Source organism: Cryptomeria japonica, chromosome 7 (genome assembly GCF_030272615.1).
Source record: "Cryptomeria japonica chromosome 7, Sugi_1.0, whole genome shotgun sequence".
Taxonomy (NCBI): domain Eukaryota; kingdom Viridiplantae; phylum Streptophyta; class Pinopsida; order Cupressales; family Cupressaceae; genus Cryptomeria; species Cryptomeria japonica.
This window is the reverse complement of record NC_081411.1, coordinates 93,210,089-93,226,104: the sequence shown is the minus strand read 5'-3', so window position 1 is coordinate 93,226,104 and position 16,016 is coordinate 93,210,089. Positions and strand designations below refer to the sequence as shown.

At 38.7% G+C, this 16,016-nt stretch overlaps 2 protein-coding genes across 7 annotated transcripts in view; one reads left to right on the top strand and one right to left on the bottom strand.

Moving 5' to 3' along the window:
• The window catches only part of LOC131059671 (uncharacterized protein At5g43822), a 172,924-nt gene that overhangs the window by 43,150 nt on the left and 113,758 nt on the right, over positions 1–16,016 (top strand). For 3 of the 6 annotated variants that reach the window (XM_057992695.2, XM_057992694.2, XM_059208010.1), the window contains one exon: positions 4,714–4,848. In XM_057992695.2, coding sequence (XP_057848678.1) covers positions 4,717–4,848 — 132 coding nt within the window. In that variant the 5' untranslated portion in view covers positions 4,714–4,716. Of the gene's footprint in view, positions 1–2,819; positions 3,839–4,713; positions 4,849–16,016 lie in introns of those variants that run through there. The other 3 variants (XM_057992693.2, XM_057992692.2, XM_057992690.2) reach the window with 3 other exon arrangements.
• LOC131856334 (uncharacterized) lies at positions 5,692–6,656 on the bottom strand. The gene is made up of 2 exons (XM_059208011.1): positions 6,195–6,656; positions 5,692–6,092 (listed from the first exon to the last, which is right to left on the bottom strand). The coding sequence occupies exons 1-2, from the start codon at positions 6,421–6,423 to the stop codon at positions 5,845–5,847; spliced, it is 477 nt and encodes a 158-aa protein (XP_059063994.1). The 5' UTR covers positions 6,424–6,656; the 3' UTR covers positions 5,692–5,844.

Genomic DNA, 16,016 nt, shown 5'->3' with positions numbered 1-16,016 from the left:
GCTAGTATTGAAATATTAGGCATATAATTTTGCTGTTGTAAGTGATAACTTAGAATCAGATTTGGCATTGATGTAGTCTTTTTGTAAGCCAATTAGTCTTGGCAAATCCATAGCAGCATTGTACTTAGGAATGAATTCAATAAAGAAGATATATGTTGCATGCCATTTGTTTGACGAAATGTCCTTTTAATAGCATATATGATCAGCATAATAGTTGCATGCCAGTTGTTTGTCGAAATGTCAGTTGGTTGTAGGTATGCATTCCATATCTAGTTTTCATGTATATGCATTAAAAATTCCAAAAAGAACTGCACTCGCATACTAGTTCATTGTAAGAGGTATTGTCAACATCATTGGTGAACTTCCTAAATTTCTTGGCAACTTTCAAAGAGTATCAAACAATCTGAAATACAAAAATCAGAATAGAGAAAGACAGCATACAAAGTGTTTGACAATATTCCTTGAGCCAAAATCAGTCAGTTTGGGCAAGGGATATTACACAGGGCGAACCCAACGCGAACTCAGACCCGTGCGGACCCAGTTCGCGTTTGGAGCCCAAAACTGACGAACCCGGTAACTGAGTTTATTGGTGAATAATTCAATGGACATGTGCCCCACTCAATGTAATTGTGTTATTGGTCAAGCATTAAATGCTTTATAATGGGTGTAATCTTGGCCATTGATTGTGAATAAATCTGAGCCACTCATTGTAAAGAGCTATCTATATAAGGCTCAGTTTCTTCATTTGTAAAGGTTAATAGTTTAGTAATAGACAATAGTCAATAGTTAGATAGCACTAGTTAGAAGTAGAGTAGGAGGAGAAGGTAGAAATTTTTGCCAAACTTGTAAATAAACATCCTTTTCATTAAAGATATGGTGGAATGCGTTTTTTCTTCTACATAATTGCATGATTTCTTGCTGGATCCTCATGTTAGATGGTGATAATTAGATGGATGGAAGATCTTATGAATTGTTAATAGTGGAATTCTTATTTCATTGATCGTGAAATATCTTGTGTGGTCGACTGAACTCTTTATAAGGTTACTTCATTTACTACTTGCCCATTGATATGCATCGTCTTGATGGTGTTTATGCCCTTGGTATTGATTTAAACATCATAAGCATACCTTAGGGGATTGCACTATACTTTGTAAAGTTGTTGCTTTGTATGGAAAAGAAAAGTCTAGTTGAATTTCATTATATCAGTCATAGTTCCTTACATTCCTAGGCTTAGATTAACTTTCTCTGCCCTTTACTCCTTTTGCTATTTTTTCAAGTCAATTAAATTCCATGTTCCAGCAATATTCAAGCATTCAAGATTCAACATAAGTCCACCTTGTGATTCCAACAAAATCACATAATAACATTGAGTCTATCCAAGAGCACATCAAGACCTGACATTCGGAACCTTGGAGTCATCTCCTATGATCACTAAGTCTAGCATAAGAGTAGATTTTGTTGAAGAGGATAGAATACTTAGTGTTTTATTTTGTTTTGCATAGTGCATAAAAAACACATCAACAATGAGGTTTTGAGCAAACTTAGAGTAGTATGAGTTCGTGAAAAAAGGCATATATGATACATCACTCAAGAACAGATCTGCGAGAGAAAAGATATGTGCAATCAGATTTGAATTTGTCATCCATCAAGAGAACATTCACAAGAAGATAATAGAATAAGTAGAATCTAATAAAGACCATTCGAATATATGTGGAGTAATAAGCATGATATGTAAATGACCATCAACCGTTGAAGAAGCAACACTAAGGTGGAACTTACTTCTGATCTGCAAGTTGGTGTTTCCCAAAGGAGAGATTGATGTCTCTTGCTAAGCTGGTGCTTAGTTGAGGGGGGTTTGTTGCCTCCAGTAGGCTGGTGCCTATGAACTAAGGGGATTGGCATCTTCTGTGGGTTGGGGCCTACAAATTGTAAGAAGATTTTATATATATGATCAATACTGTGTCTTGTTTTTCTCCTGTAAGGGTTTCCATGTGATATCATGTGTCATTGTGTTCTTCTCATGTGCATAATTATTGATGTTGCGTAAATGATGTGAGTGTGATTGATAAGGTGTTATAAATTGGTAAAAGGTTGCATCATACTCAAATGTATTGTAAACTGGCGTACCTGTATCCCATACCCGTTCTTGTACTAGAACTGGAAACTTTGTTTATTTTTCATACATAGTTTTGTAAACTCTTATAAAAAGTGCCATTTGTACTTAGTTTTTCAATAGTAATTTTATGCTTGTTGATGAATTTTTTTTTTAAAGAGAGACAAGATCGAATTTTGCTGCTAAAATTAGTGTTCAATCTTTTCTGGTTTTGTGTATGTGTTTAGGTAAATCCTTGAAAATTGAAGGCTTTGTATTGCTTATTTTAGGAAAGTGGTTGTTGCAGCCTTCTATGTAGTTTCCTACATATGATTTGTTTAATTTTGTGTGCATTTTTTGTTTAAAATCAAACCAATTAAATCTCGATGTTATTGTCACACTTCTTGGATTTTGCTTTTAGCTAGGAGAGTGTTTATTAGATGCTGTAATGTCGCCATTTTCATGAGGATCGGTCCGCAGAAGTGTTTGGCCTATAATTGACCTTCGTAGGCCAAGGAGTTGATTAGGGGGTCGACTTGGCGGAGATTTGTGGCTTCACATCTCATTTCTATTTGGTTAATGGAAATATAAGGGGATAACACATATCATGAGACGTGTGCACTTTAATAATAATGGAATAATATTTTAAAAGTGCATATGTAATAAATTAATAAAGTGACTTAAATATAAAATAAAAAAATAAATAATAAAAAGTCACTTAAGAAATAATAAAGTGTACCTACCCACTTCTAGAAGGAATCTTGTGATGGGTTATGAAAAGGGATAAATAGAAGAGGGAAATTCATGGATGGGCATCAATTGTTTGTTATCTTCTTGTATTGTGGTTGTGGAGCCAAGGGCTGTCGGCAGATTTTGGTCGTGGGGAACGGAACCTCCCTTTGATCCACATAACTGAGAGGGTGTAAGATCTCTTGAGGGGTTGCGTTTAGGAGGTGATATTTCAGTCATCTCACTTGGACTTCATTGGTGGCCAAAGGCCAATTTCATTGAGCTCTCATTGGAGACATCTCCAGCATCAAGTGTCTTTAACAAATCTGCTTGTTGGAGCTGATCTGCACATTCATTCACTGAGTTTAACTCAGTTTTTACACAGGTATACATCAGATTGGGAGTGGTGCCATACTCAGAAATTTTCAGGTTTACAACAGATGAGGAATGAGCCACGGTTTGGCTCCCTTTGTCCTACATTAGCCTCGGCATTTTGAGGAGAGAGGCGAACCTCATCTAATGGTGAATGGAGGTGGATTGTAGTTGCTATTGAAAGATTCCAGGTCTGAGACAAAGTCCGTACTCAGCCCCCAAACCCATGATATTGCTCACATTGCATCATCTAAGCACCGAAATTCATCTTGGAGGTTAGCAATTTCAACAAGAGACCTAGGTGACTCTTTTTATGGCAATTTGGAAGTGAATTAACAAGGGACCGGTTCCAAATCGATTTCAAATTAGAAATCGAACCGAGCTGTTATCACCTTGCTTTTTGGGTCCTAGCTCGGCATATGATTTCAAAACTGCACATAGAGAAATGCGATACATTCCAGCATTGGAGGCGACTCTATTGGTAGAGGTTTGAGGTGCTATTGGCTGCCATACATCGAAACCTCAGACCTCCCATTTGCAGCAGTAGGGGCGATATAGGAAGGAGTTTGATTTGGCAACTTGGAGGCCCTTTGATACATGATATTGCTTGCTTCGTCGACTGTCCAACAAGGCGATTCACATCAGGTGCATTAGACTATCATTCTATGTAGTATTTTCAGATTGTTATAGTCACCATGGCTGCCAATGTCCTCATAAATTTCTGAGTCATAAGTAGGTTGAGTGTTGGTCATTGCATGATCATTGTAAGGATCCATTGCACACTTTTTGAAATAAGTGAAGAAGGAATTAAGTTGCATCTTTATGTATGAATGTTCTGAGGTTGTTAGCCAACTATTTGTCATAATGTCAGCAAGCTGTTGATATTTATTTGTGGGTCTATATGGGCGTAGAACTCTATAATTTAATGGCAATGCATCTTGACAATGGTCTTAACAATTAGATAGCATTAATTGTTGATGTTTCATGAGAAATATGCGTTTGACAACCTCCATAATAATCTGAAATTCTGAAGACAACATATCAGCAAGACATAAACTTGGTATCAGCAGGTTGAATTGACAATTGTTCGCAAATATTCCTTGTATCTTTGGTCATACTACTACAGGGAATATTACAGATGCTACAGGTTGTTTGCTTTATGTGAAAAAAACATAAAAATCTCTCATCTTGAGTAGAAGTGTTGATTTGTTTTATGCTCATGACTGTGAACTTAAAAGATAAGCAGTTACTTTCTTTTGCAATGCATTGAGAAAAATGACTTAGTGTATCAAATGATGGGTGGCCAACCAATTAATCAAGAATAAAATCATAGTGAAGTCTCATTAGATGTTGAATGTTTATATCAAATTTGGAAATGAATATTTTAGAATGAGTTGGAAACTGATTTTCCTTTTTATTTCAGTGAATTTGAATTGTATAACTATTTTTTACTGTTGATAGATTGGTAAAGTTTTCACTTTTTCAACATGAAATAATTAGCTTTTGATTACATTGTGCAGGTTATGGAAAGACTTGTCAAGAAATATGAGCAAAAATATAAAAAGGCAAGAGAGGAAATGGACAAGTGGAATGTTCTACAATCTCGACTTCTCAATCAACTTCAAAATGCAATAGCTATCATAGAGCGCTTGAAGGTGTGCATCTGTTTCTGATCTTCTATGTCAAATTCAAAGGCTATCTAATCTTAAAACCTGATAATACTTTCTGATTTTATTCACTGAGTGCCCACTGCAAGCATGTGAGTGTATTTATAAATAATAATAAGTTATTTGCATTTTGATATGAAGTTTATGTGCAAAAATTGACATCTTTTGGAAGTCAAACAAAATATTATGTACTTGACTTATGATTCTTGTGATGAATGCTAAAAAAATCTGAAACGCTGTAAAAATGGAGATTAGCAAAATCAATACGAAATCATGTTAGGAACAAGTTTTCAACCATAAGCAAAACATGAAGGCAAATCCATCCAAAGCATTTTCAAAGAAGATTAGCACATGTAGCTAGTTAGGAAATAAATAAACAAACATGAATACTACTCCTTCATGATGCTCCCATGCTTTGGCTCTTCCTTGTCCTCCTCTCCAAGATCTTGCTAATATGTGAAGTATGCCCTCAGCTTGAGCACTAGAACAAAGGGATGTCAAATGGAGGATGAGAGATGGTTGATTATGTGAAGTGTTGAATGCTTGAAGATGTAAATGAAGTATCAATGTCAAATAGCAATTCCAACCATAGAAACAATAATCGTTTGGGGAATTAATCGGCAAAACAAAAGTATAAGATTTTTTCAAAAAATCGGGAAAAAATCGGATATACAAAAAAACATAAAAAATTGCAGAAAAACAATCAAAAACTACTTTTTTAATATATTTTAGGGTATTTCCATGGCATAGAGATATTGTAGGCAAATAAAATAGACACTTGAAAACATGAATTGCAAGAAATAGATTTTCGTTGCTTATATTCATATCACTGATTACGTTCCACAAAATATACTACACCATAAATAATATCTAGATGGTGATAGATGTCAAAATGTCAATTACAATATAGTTTGTGACTTTGAACAAAGTCAACCTGTAAATTAAGTACAAAATTCCAAAATCTCAAATGTAGGCAATGACATGCTAGAGGGCAGGAGGCCCTGATGATGAAGCTCCTGGGCAAGAGCCTGTCCTAATTCCTTCAACCCATTCAGGACGAAAGTTGGCTTGCCTCATGATATCAAAATCTTCAGACACAAGCGGACGATCAGCAACAACATAATCATCATCAACATCATCATCATCATCATCATCAGCATCATCAGCAGCAATCAACTCGCACTCTGGATATATCTCATCGAGGTCAATTGGCAAGCATTCCTCAATAGTTCCTGATTTTGCCCATGTAGAAATTAGTGTTTCCCTTACAAATGAAAAATCAATGAATAGTGAATACAATTCAAAAAACTGCAACTATATATTAATATTCTCACCTTGAGCTTTCCTTATCTTCAAGCGGAGGTTGTGATGAACAAATACCAAGTCATTCAGCCGTTGTTGTGATAGGCGGTTGCGTTTCTTAGAATGTATGTGTTCAAACACACTCCAATTACGCTCACAAGCTGATGAGCTACATGGTTGGCTCAAAATACGCACCGCCATCCACCTTAAATTTGGTATTTCATCTCCAAAAGAAGCCCACCATGCAGCTGAAAAACACATTATATGGAGATGATATTGTAAGACTAAGAATATCTTATAATCTTAACAAACTTAGTGGTTGGCAAAATAAAGAGATTGTCAAAAGTTTATAGAGTCTACCTGGTTGAATTGTCTTTCTGCTTTGTATAGCAGCCCTAGAAGAGAGAAAGCCCTTAGCATGCTTGTACATTTCCAGCTCTATCGTAGCCGCATCAAATTTTTCCAAGTCAGGAAACATTTTTTCCATGCACTTGAAGAAGCCTTGTTTGATCTCAGCATCAATTTCTAGGAAGTCAGTCTTATAGAATAACAGAGGATTGAGAAAATATCCTGCAGCATGGAGAGGAGTGTGCATTTGTCCATCCCATCTCCTATCAATTATGTCCCACAACGGCATATACTTATCCCTGTTATTTTCCAGCTTACTCTTTATCACCTCCTTGGCCCTATCCATGGCCTCATACACATATCCCATGGGGGGTTTATCTCCATCCACTAGTCTCAAGATTTTTACTAAAGGCTCTGAAAATTCTACAATTTGTTCAATAGATTCCCAAAATGTGGTAGAATACATATACTCTGCCACTGCTATGCCATTTGCTTGAGTTGTGAAACTAGACTCCATCCACTCAGCTGAAACAAACATTCGCCTCAAATTACCTTTTTGTTCACATAATGTTTGTAATGCAAGGAAATATGTTGCAAATCTTGTCACTCCTGGTCGAACTAGCTCCTTGCCACCTGTGAAAGAGCGCATTATAGCCAAAACCCTTGTGTGATTATAAATAAATTTGGTAACCTTGTGAGCTTTCTGAAATGCCGCCTTAACCCATTCAATTTTTCCAATGTCCTCTAGGGTTAGATCAAGGCAATGTGCTGCACATGGTGTAAAAAACATGGAAGGATATTTATCTGTCAGAAGTCTCCCTGCAGCAACACAAGCAGCAGCATTGTCTGTGATAAATTGAACCACATTTTGTGGCCCTACATCTGTAACTACCACGTCATACATCTCAAACAATGCATTTGTGGATTTCATCATATTAGATGCATCCACAGATTTCAAAAAAACAGTGCCAATCTCACAAGAGACAAGGAAGTTAATGAGAGTTCGGTTCCTTCTATCTGTCCAACCATCTGACATGATGCTGCAACCAGTTCTAGCCCACTGCAATCGATGTTGTTTAACAACATCTTGAACATCCTCTACTGCATCTTTCAGCATACCAACCCTTAATGATTCACAAGATGGGGCTTGAAACCCAGGACCTACAGCTGCAATAGCATCTATCATGGGTTGCCAATATGGATTTCTGGAAGCATGAAATGCCGTGTGAGAGGAGTACCAATAATTAGCAATTGCCTTCTTTGCTTGTTCAGTGACAGTTTTCCTCCATCCTGTACTCTCCAAAGTGGTTTGTGATCCTGCTGTGGTACGAGGTTGGAAGAAAGCATTAGTGTTTCCTCCACCTGTGTTTGGTCCACGTGCTATAGAATTATGTGTCGACCCAGATTCCTTGAAACTCCCATCTTCACCATCCTCCTCACCCAAATGGTTCATCCTGGGATCTGCAGAACTAGAACCTAGTTCAACCCCAATTCTTGCCTTTTTGGCCTTACTCTCAGCAATCCCGTCAAGAGATTGCTTCGCCTGATACGAGACATCTGCAGGGCATGCCTTGCATATCACGGCGTTATTTCCTCGTTCTTTGGACAAATGCCATTTGAAACGATAAATTCCACCACTGATCTCTTCTAGACACCAATTGCACTTGACCTTCGTGCTACCCGGAACTGCTGTGCAATGTGTCCATGCAAAGTCTTTTTGACGCGGCATTATCAAGAATCAGATCTGTAAAAACATTACACTCAATCTTAAACTTTTGAGGGATATACAGTTAAATTTAATATACTGCTAAATATATACAGTTACTAAATTTAATATACTGAAAATTTATACAGTATATTAAATTTAACTGTATATATTTAATAGTATATTAAATTTAATATACTGTTAAATATATACAGTTAAATTTAAAATACTGTTAAATATATACTAAATTTAACTGTATATATTTAACAGTATATTAAATTTAACTGTATATAAATATATACAGTTAAATTTAATATACTGTTAAATATATACAATAAATAAATTTAATATACTGAAAATATATACTAATAAATTTATACAGTATATTAAATTTAACTGTATATATTTAACAGTATATTAAATTTAATATACTGTTAAATATATACAGTTAAATTTGATATACTGTTAAATATATACTAATAAATTTAACAATTAAATTTTAACAGCATGTTAATATACGTAACAGTTAAGTTTAATGTAACAGTATATTAAATTTAAAAGTTAAATTTAATATACTGTTAAATATAATTCTATAAAACAAACTAATAAATTAAATTAAACTATATTTATTATATAGTTTAACTTTAACTGTTAAATTTATTAGACAATATACAATATATTTAATAGTTAATATTTAACTATTAAATATACTGTATATTGTATAATAAATTTAACAGTTAAATTATTAAACAGTATATTTAAATTTTAATATATTGTTAAATATATTTAACTGTTAAATTTAATAAAACAGTATATTAAATTTAACTGTTAAATTTAACAGTATATTTAACAGTTAAATTTAATATACTGTTAAAACAAACTAAGAAATTAAATAAAGTTTAAACTAAGAAATTAAATAAAACGAACATAATATTAAATAAAATCTATAAAAACAAAATTTGTAAAACAAAAATTTAACTGTAAATACCCTACCTGGAAGGCTCGATGAATGCAGTGATGGCGCGCTAAACTGTAAGAAACAGTCCGGCTTGGTGATCTCCTTCTCGGACAATGAATCTCGGAAAATCGGAAGCCCCAATAATTACGAACAGACTTCAAATTTCCCACCTGCAAACTTTGGACGAAAAACAGTAGGGAGGCGGCGTCCATTTGTAGATTTTTTTCCGAAACTTTTGCACCTTTTTCGTGTTTTTAGGGTTTTCGTGCAAATAATTGCGATTTTTATTTTTTCCGATTAATACCTGTCGATTAATCGGGCTTAATCGCGTTTAAACGGGAAAAAATCGTTGACCCGCGGTCAACGCGTATTTGGCGATTTTTTCGGGGAAAAAAACGCGACCCTCTGCGATTCCCGATTAATCGCGATCGATCGCGATTTTTTCCCGATCATTGTTTCACTGATTCCAACTAGTGGAAGAGCTAAAACATAATACAAATCTTTCCTACAAAGTATTCAAATTCTAAGCAAAGTAACAATGCATGGATAACTCTTGTGTGTGCACCCTCAACAATGAGGGAATGAGCTCTATTTATAGAGAAAATGGGTAGATGAAGGGTTGAAATTGAATTGATTGAGGAAGAGTTAGGAATGCTTGAGGAAGTGTTGATCCTCAATCCATGTGCTCTCTCTCAAGCCAATCACATGTTGACAAGTGTCAACAAGAGAAGGCTTGAGAGGAGGGGGACAAAGCAATTAAATGCTTCAAGAGACATGATGGTTACCATGGGTGGTTAGATATGGTTAGGTTAATGGATAAAGCTTTTACCCAAAGGTTAAATGAATTTGCAAGGGTTAAAGGGTTAGATTTGTCAAAGCCTTTAAGGTTTGAGGGGACTTGAGGGTTACCATGGATGGTTGGGTTAATGAATAAGCTTTTAACCAAGGAGTGGGGGAATGTGCAAGGGTTAAAGGTGGGTTAGGTTGGTCAAAGACCCATGTGGGTTTGCTTGTGGAAGGGAGAAGGCCTTTAATGCTTTGTAAGAGCCTTTATATATTTTGAGAAGTGATTGTTCACTAATCCCTTGGTTTAGGAATGTGCAAACACTTAGAAGGTTATTAGTATAATAATAGGGGTTTAAAAATGATTAGAAGGAGGGTTTAATTTGCAACTTGCATTTTCTAGAGAGTGCAAGTGGGTAAGGGATTTAGGAATTCAAATAAATATTTATTTGTTTAAATGTGAGAAATGGGATTGTAGGGATTTAAATAAATATTAATTTATTTAAATGTGAGAGGGGGTTTAATCAAATAAATATGTTTTATTTATTGAATTAATTGTCAAAACATGGTTTAATGATTTAAATCAAATAAATCAAATAATTTATTTAATTAATATTTGAAGAGGGCTGGGGTGAATTAATTAAATATTAATTTAATTAATAGTTGAACGGTGTTTAAATAATCAAATAAATATCAAATAGCTAATTAATTAAATGGACAAAATATTCATATCTAAAATACCAAATTAGTTAGGGGTCCAAAATTTCTTCTCTGCTTAATTTTTACAATTTAAAGCATAATATCTAATCTGTTTGTGATTATTGAATACTACATGTTACTGATGATTTTTAATGGCCCCCTATATTCAACCATCTTTCAAAGTGGACTAGCCTTGTTCCTTTGCTTTTCATCAGGGATAATTCTAATGCATTCAGTTTCCATTTATAGCAGAAAATTGCTTTGTGCAAAAATGATAATAGTTTGATGCCAAGAGCTTAAGACAAATACCAAAAGAAAGATGAATCTCAAATGAGAGATTAAAATTACTATTTTTAATAAAAAATGGGCTATTCTGTCAAGGTTACAGGAGTATATGTCTACATCTATCAACCCAAGTGACAATTATCTAAGAGGTCATGGAGTGCACTATAAGCTATACTATATTTATTCTATCCAACTTAATGTCTGTAAATCACTTGAATTCCTATTTATATTAATATACCTCATGGCTAGTCCTAATTGTCTTCTTGCATGATTTTTGTTATTATCCATTGATCCAATTCTTAGTATATGCCATGTATAAAATAGTTGTTGATACATTCTTTTGACTTGTGCAATTTTATAGATTGAGATTTTATGTTCTAGTTTTCTTGTCAAATTAGGATTTACCTTTTAAGGTCCAACATGCTTCTTCAGGTCAATACTCTTTGTTGTGTTGCACTGTTGAAACATTGTTGTCGGGAAATATGTATATCTTATGTTTTGGTAGTAATGTTGTTTGTTAGTAGTTAGTTAGCCGACGGGTAGGTAGTTGGAGTCGCGACGGTTGTGTTGCACCCCTTCGGCTGTTATATATTGTACTACATACGGGTATTGAGAGGTGTGTTGTTTATGACAGATAATGCTATTAACATTGTATGCACTCTGAGTTATTAATGGAAAGCTTATTCTTGTATTCATGCTCTTATTGCATTGTTTATTTCTGCATTACTTCTGTATTCCTTCTGTTTACCCAGTGAGGCAAACATTTGGCGTCGTTGCCTAGACATACTCGGGAACGGAAAAAGCGGATGGCGCACGGACACAATCCGTTGGTGAGATAAACCCAGAGGCCGATGACGCACAAATAGAGCTCTACAATGGAGAAGACATTGCGACGAGGGAATTTTCAATTCTGCTCTAGGTAGCCATCGAGACCTACGTTCGACGAGAGGCCACGGAGGCTGAAATCCCACCAAGTGCCGTGTGGACAGCGCTGGAGGTTAGCCCGACAGTAAATCGGTTGATGAACCACCTTCCCCGGTTGCTTGCACAGGCATCGCTGGCACAACAAGCTCGCTTGGAGGAGATTGTCCGGGAAGAGCGACGCCAACAAATCCTCCAACAGTACGAAGAAAGCAGCCGTCGGGAAGCGGAGCGGGATGGCATGAGGCCAGGAAGGAATTGAACCCTGAATCCCATAGGGATAAAGGAACATTCTATATTCAAATAAAGGTGTCATAATATTGACACGAGTTGTATCTGACGAAATGAATTAATAAAGGCGTGTTCTGGTTTATGTGTTGTGAATTATGGAAATGTATGGGAATTAATGCCCAACCTATTAAATAAAGATAGAAATAAGAAAGTAGAAACGGACGAGTGGGAGGCCGGACAGAGGGCCTTGATTCTGGAACAACAAGTAGAACGTAGACGGAGGTTGAGGCAACTTGCCGAAGGACGACCTGTCGAAGGGTGGCCCGAAGGGAACCAAGGAGGTGTCACGAAGGGTGCAGAAGCCGAGGGAAATTTCTACGCGTCGCCAGAACACCGTAGGGTGAGAAGCCACGAAGAGTTTCTGGAGGAAACAAGGTTACAGAGGAATCTAGTCAAAGAGACTCGGGATCAGTTTAGAAACTTATCCCTTACGCCACGAAGTGAGGATCACCAAAGGGAGCCAGGAGTGGGTGCGGGTGAGAACGAAGGGGAGGACAACCGTACGGTTGTAGGTGCCACACACAGCAGGCAAAACACCGTACCTCTAGTCACCCACGCAGGACACGCCACCGGTGCCAGAGGGAGCGACGCACAGATGCAACCACAGCCACCTCCAGGAAGACGACCCCCATCGATGGCGGGCAAACAAAAGTTGCCTAAATTCAACGAAGATGGCAACGATGGCCCCGTACGGCACTGTTGTACATGTGAGACAATATGGTCAGCCAACGAGGTAGTTGACAAAGCGGATTGGGTGGTGCAGTTCCCTGCCACCCTGAGAGGAGTAGCCATTGATTGGTACTCTGATGTGGATAAAACAAAGGTGGGAACATGGGATGACCTACAGAAAGCTTTCGAGACAGAGTTTCGACTCCTTCGAGATGATAATGAGATTGTGGCAGAGATATTAAGCACAAAGCAGGGAAAGCACGAGACAGTGCGAACATACAACCGACGGTTAAAGGAGTTACTGGGGAAGATGGAGAACTAGCTGGCTGACGGACTAAAGAAGAGATGGTTCGTGGAAGGGTTGTGGTCTTCCCTGCGGAGAAAGATGAAAATTGTACCGCCCACTTCATACGATGACGCATACAACCGCGCGATGGATTTGGAAAGTGAAGACAAAACATCAGGGAAGAAAAAGGACAAGTCCTCTGCAGAAGAGGAGTCCTCGGGAGAAAGCAGTAGTGACGAATCATCAAGTAAGAAGGTGCAAGCTCTTCAAAAGGATATGCACCATATGTTGAAGGAATTTAAGAACATGAAAGGAAGCACGAGCAAAAACGAAGACATGTGGTGCATTGATTGTAAGGAAGGTCACACAAAAGGCACCTGCCCGAAGAAGACATTCTGCGAAATTTGCCAGATGTTGGGACACGCCGTCAAAGAATGCCCCTACAACATGAAAATAAAAGGGAACCAGGTATTCTTCGTGCAAGAGCAACCCTCACTGTCAGCGGGCTTTGCCCAGTTGCAAGCCGACGCCACTGCATCATCCGGTGGTTACAGAGGTAACCGAAGAGGAGGGAGAGGCAACAACAACAACAACAACAACAACAATCGGAGTAGAATGCAGTATGTCGTTAAGGGGTGGCCAATAATTCAATGTCGGGCCTGCAACCAATGGGGGCACTTCGCTCGGGAGTGCCAGAATACTGAAACCCCCCAGAGCTTGTGTAGATGGTGCGGCCTCGGTGATCACGATGACACAAAATGCCCTAAACAGGGGGTGAATCTCCTCAATATTGAGAAGATGGGCAAAGTATTGGCGATCACTCGCGCGCAGGCGAAGAAGGCAACGTATCCCGACCCCCGCACAGAGAAGGAGAGACTACGGGAGGCGAAGGCCGACATTGAATGGGAGATGGCGGCAGAAGGACGGAAGAACATGAAGACGATGAATCCCTCAACTCACCTGAAAGCGGAAAAGAATATTATTGGGCAAGTCTTGCAGTTGGAGGTACCGATAAAGGTAAAAGACCTTCTAGACTCCATGCCACATTTGAGGATTGCCATCCTCAGCAATGTGCTAAGCACCTCACACGTACCTTCGAGTGCACCACAGGTGGAGGTTCCCGTCAGCCCTTCGACTGACCCGATGTTACTAACCTTGAACAGTGGTAGAAATGGGCATCCTTGGAACCGTTCTAAAGGACACCATTGTGGACGGAGGTGCTGGGGTGAATGTACTACCAGAAGAGACATGGAAGAGGCTGGGGAAACCCACCCTGTGGCCATCCACATTTAATCTGGTAGGAGCCGACCAAAACGGCATCAAGCCACTCGGCATATTGATGGCCCAGCAAGTGACAATTGGTACGCAGCCCTTCCTGTTAGATTTTGTAGTTATTCCCTTGAAAAAGAAAGGCTATGACGCCATCCTGGGGAGAGTGCGGTTGATCACCGCGAGGGTGAACCACAATTGGAAGAAAAATACACTTTCCATGGAGAAGGGAGGGCGGAAATATACCATTGACCTACGGACCCAAGATGTCGGCGAATAGCTCGCCTCTTCTGACTCGGACTCAAAGGACTCTAATAAAGGGGAAGGGGGTCTCGATGAAAGCAAGGGCAAGAACGCGATGGAGCTGTTAGTGAAGGGGTGCTTGAATTGGAGGGATGCTTTGAAGATGAGGTGTGCTCACTCAACGGGCTCTTCCATTGGCAAATGGAGGACTCCGAACTTTTTCACTGCAACATGTTGCAGATAGAGGAGCCCGCCAATCCGGAGGTCTTCCCTCCTAAATACAAAGAATATAAGGGGGAAGCCCGAGTGGACGAGGCACCCGCACATCAGTTCGAGAAAGACAAGCCAATTCAATTTGAAGAGTCCAAGCTAAAGGCAACAAACCTAGGAAAGGAAGAGGACCCACGGAATATATTATTTGGGGATGACTGGGATCCCGTGTTGAAGACATCGGCCTTCAAAATATTCCTGGAGTTTAAAGACGTCTTCGCATGGACGTATAAAGGCTTGAAGGGGGTACCTCCCGAACTGTGCGTGCAACGCATCCCGTTGGTACTCGGAGCTTGGCCTATACGAAAGAGACCGTACCGGATGAACTGCAACTATGCAGCGTGAGTGAACGATGAGATAGAAAAAATGCTGGAGGCTGGTATCATTTTTAAAGTATAGACAAGCGAATGGGTGTCGCCCATAGTCATTTCACTAAAGAAGGAGGCTAACCAAATAAGGATTTGTGTGGACTTCCGATGTCTCAATGCAGTTACGATTAAAGACCCCTTCCCAATCCCGTTTACGGACATCATACTAGAGGAGGTGGCCGGCCATGAGATGTATTTGTTTTTGGATGGATTCTTCGGATGTAACCAGATCTCAATCGCCGAGGAAGATAAACTGAAGACCACCTTCGTGGTCGAAGATGGTGTCTATGCATACAACCGGATGCCATTCGGCCTATGCAATGCACCTGCAACATTCCGACGAATTATACTACACATATTCAACAAGATGTCGGTAGGGAATTTTAAAGCCTTCCTCGACGACTGGTCCATCTATAGCGGGCAAGATACGCATTTGGTAGCCCTCAGAGAGTGCCTAGAGATGCCGAAGGGCAAGGCTGGCCCTTAATCCAAGAAAATGTCGATTTATGGTACCTCAAGGCAAATTGCTTGGGCACATCGTATGCAAAGCAGGTCTGAAGACGGACGCAGACAAAAAACGGGTGATCGTGGAGATGGAGCCTCCTACGGATGTCACTGGGGTAAAGTCCTTCCTGGGCCATATCGGCTACTATAGAAGGTTCATAAAAAACTTTGCACAAATATCCCACCCCTTGGACAAGCTTACTCGTAAGGGTGAGCCATACCCCTGGGGGACCCTGGAGAGTGAAGCATTCGAGG

Bases quoted from the DNA above. Each gene is read 5' to 3' on its own strand.
- LOC131856334 (XM_059208011.1), bottom strand. From the start codon at position 6,423: ATGTGTTTTTCAGCTGCATGGTGGGCTTCTTTTGGAGATGAAATACCA. The intron at 6,093-6,194 runs GTGAGAATATTA...GGGCAAAATCAG, and splicing joins GAAGATAAGGAAAGCTCAAG to GAACTATTGAGGAATGCTTG.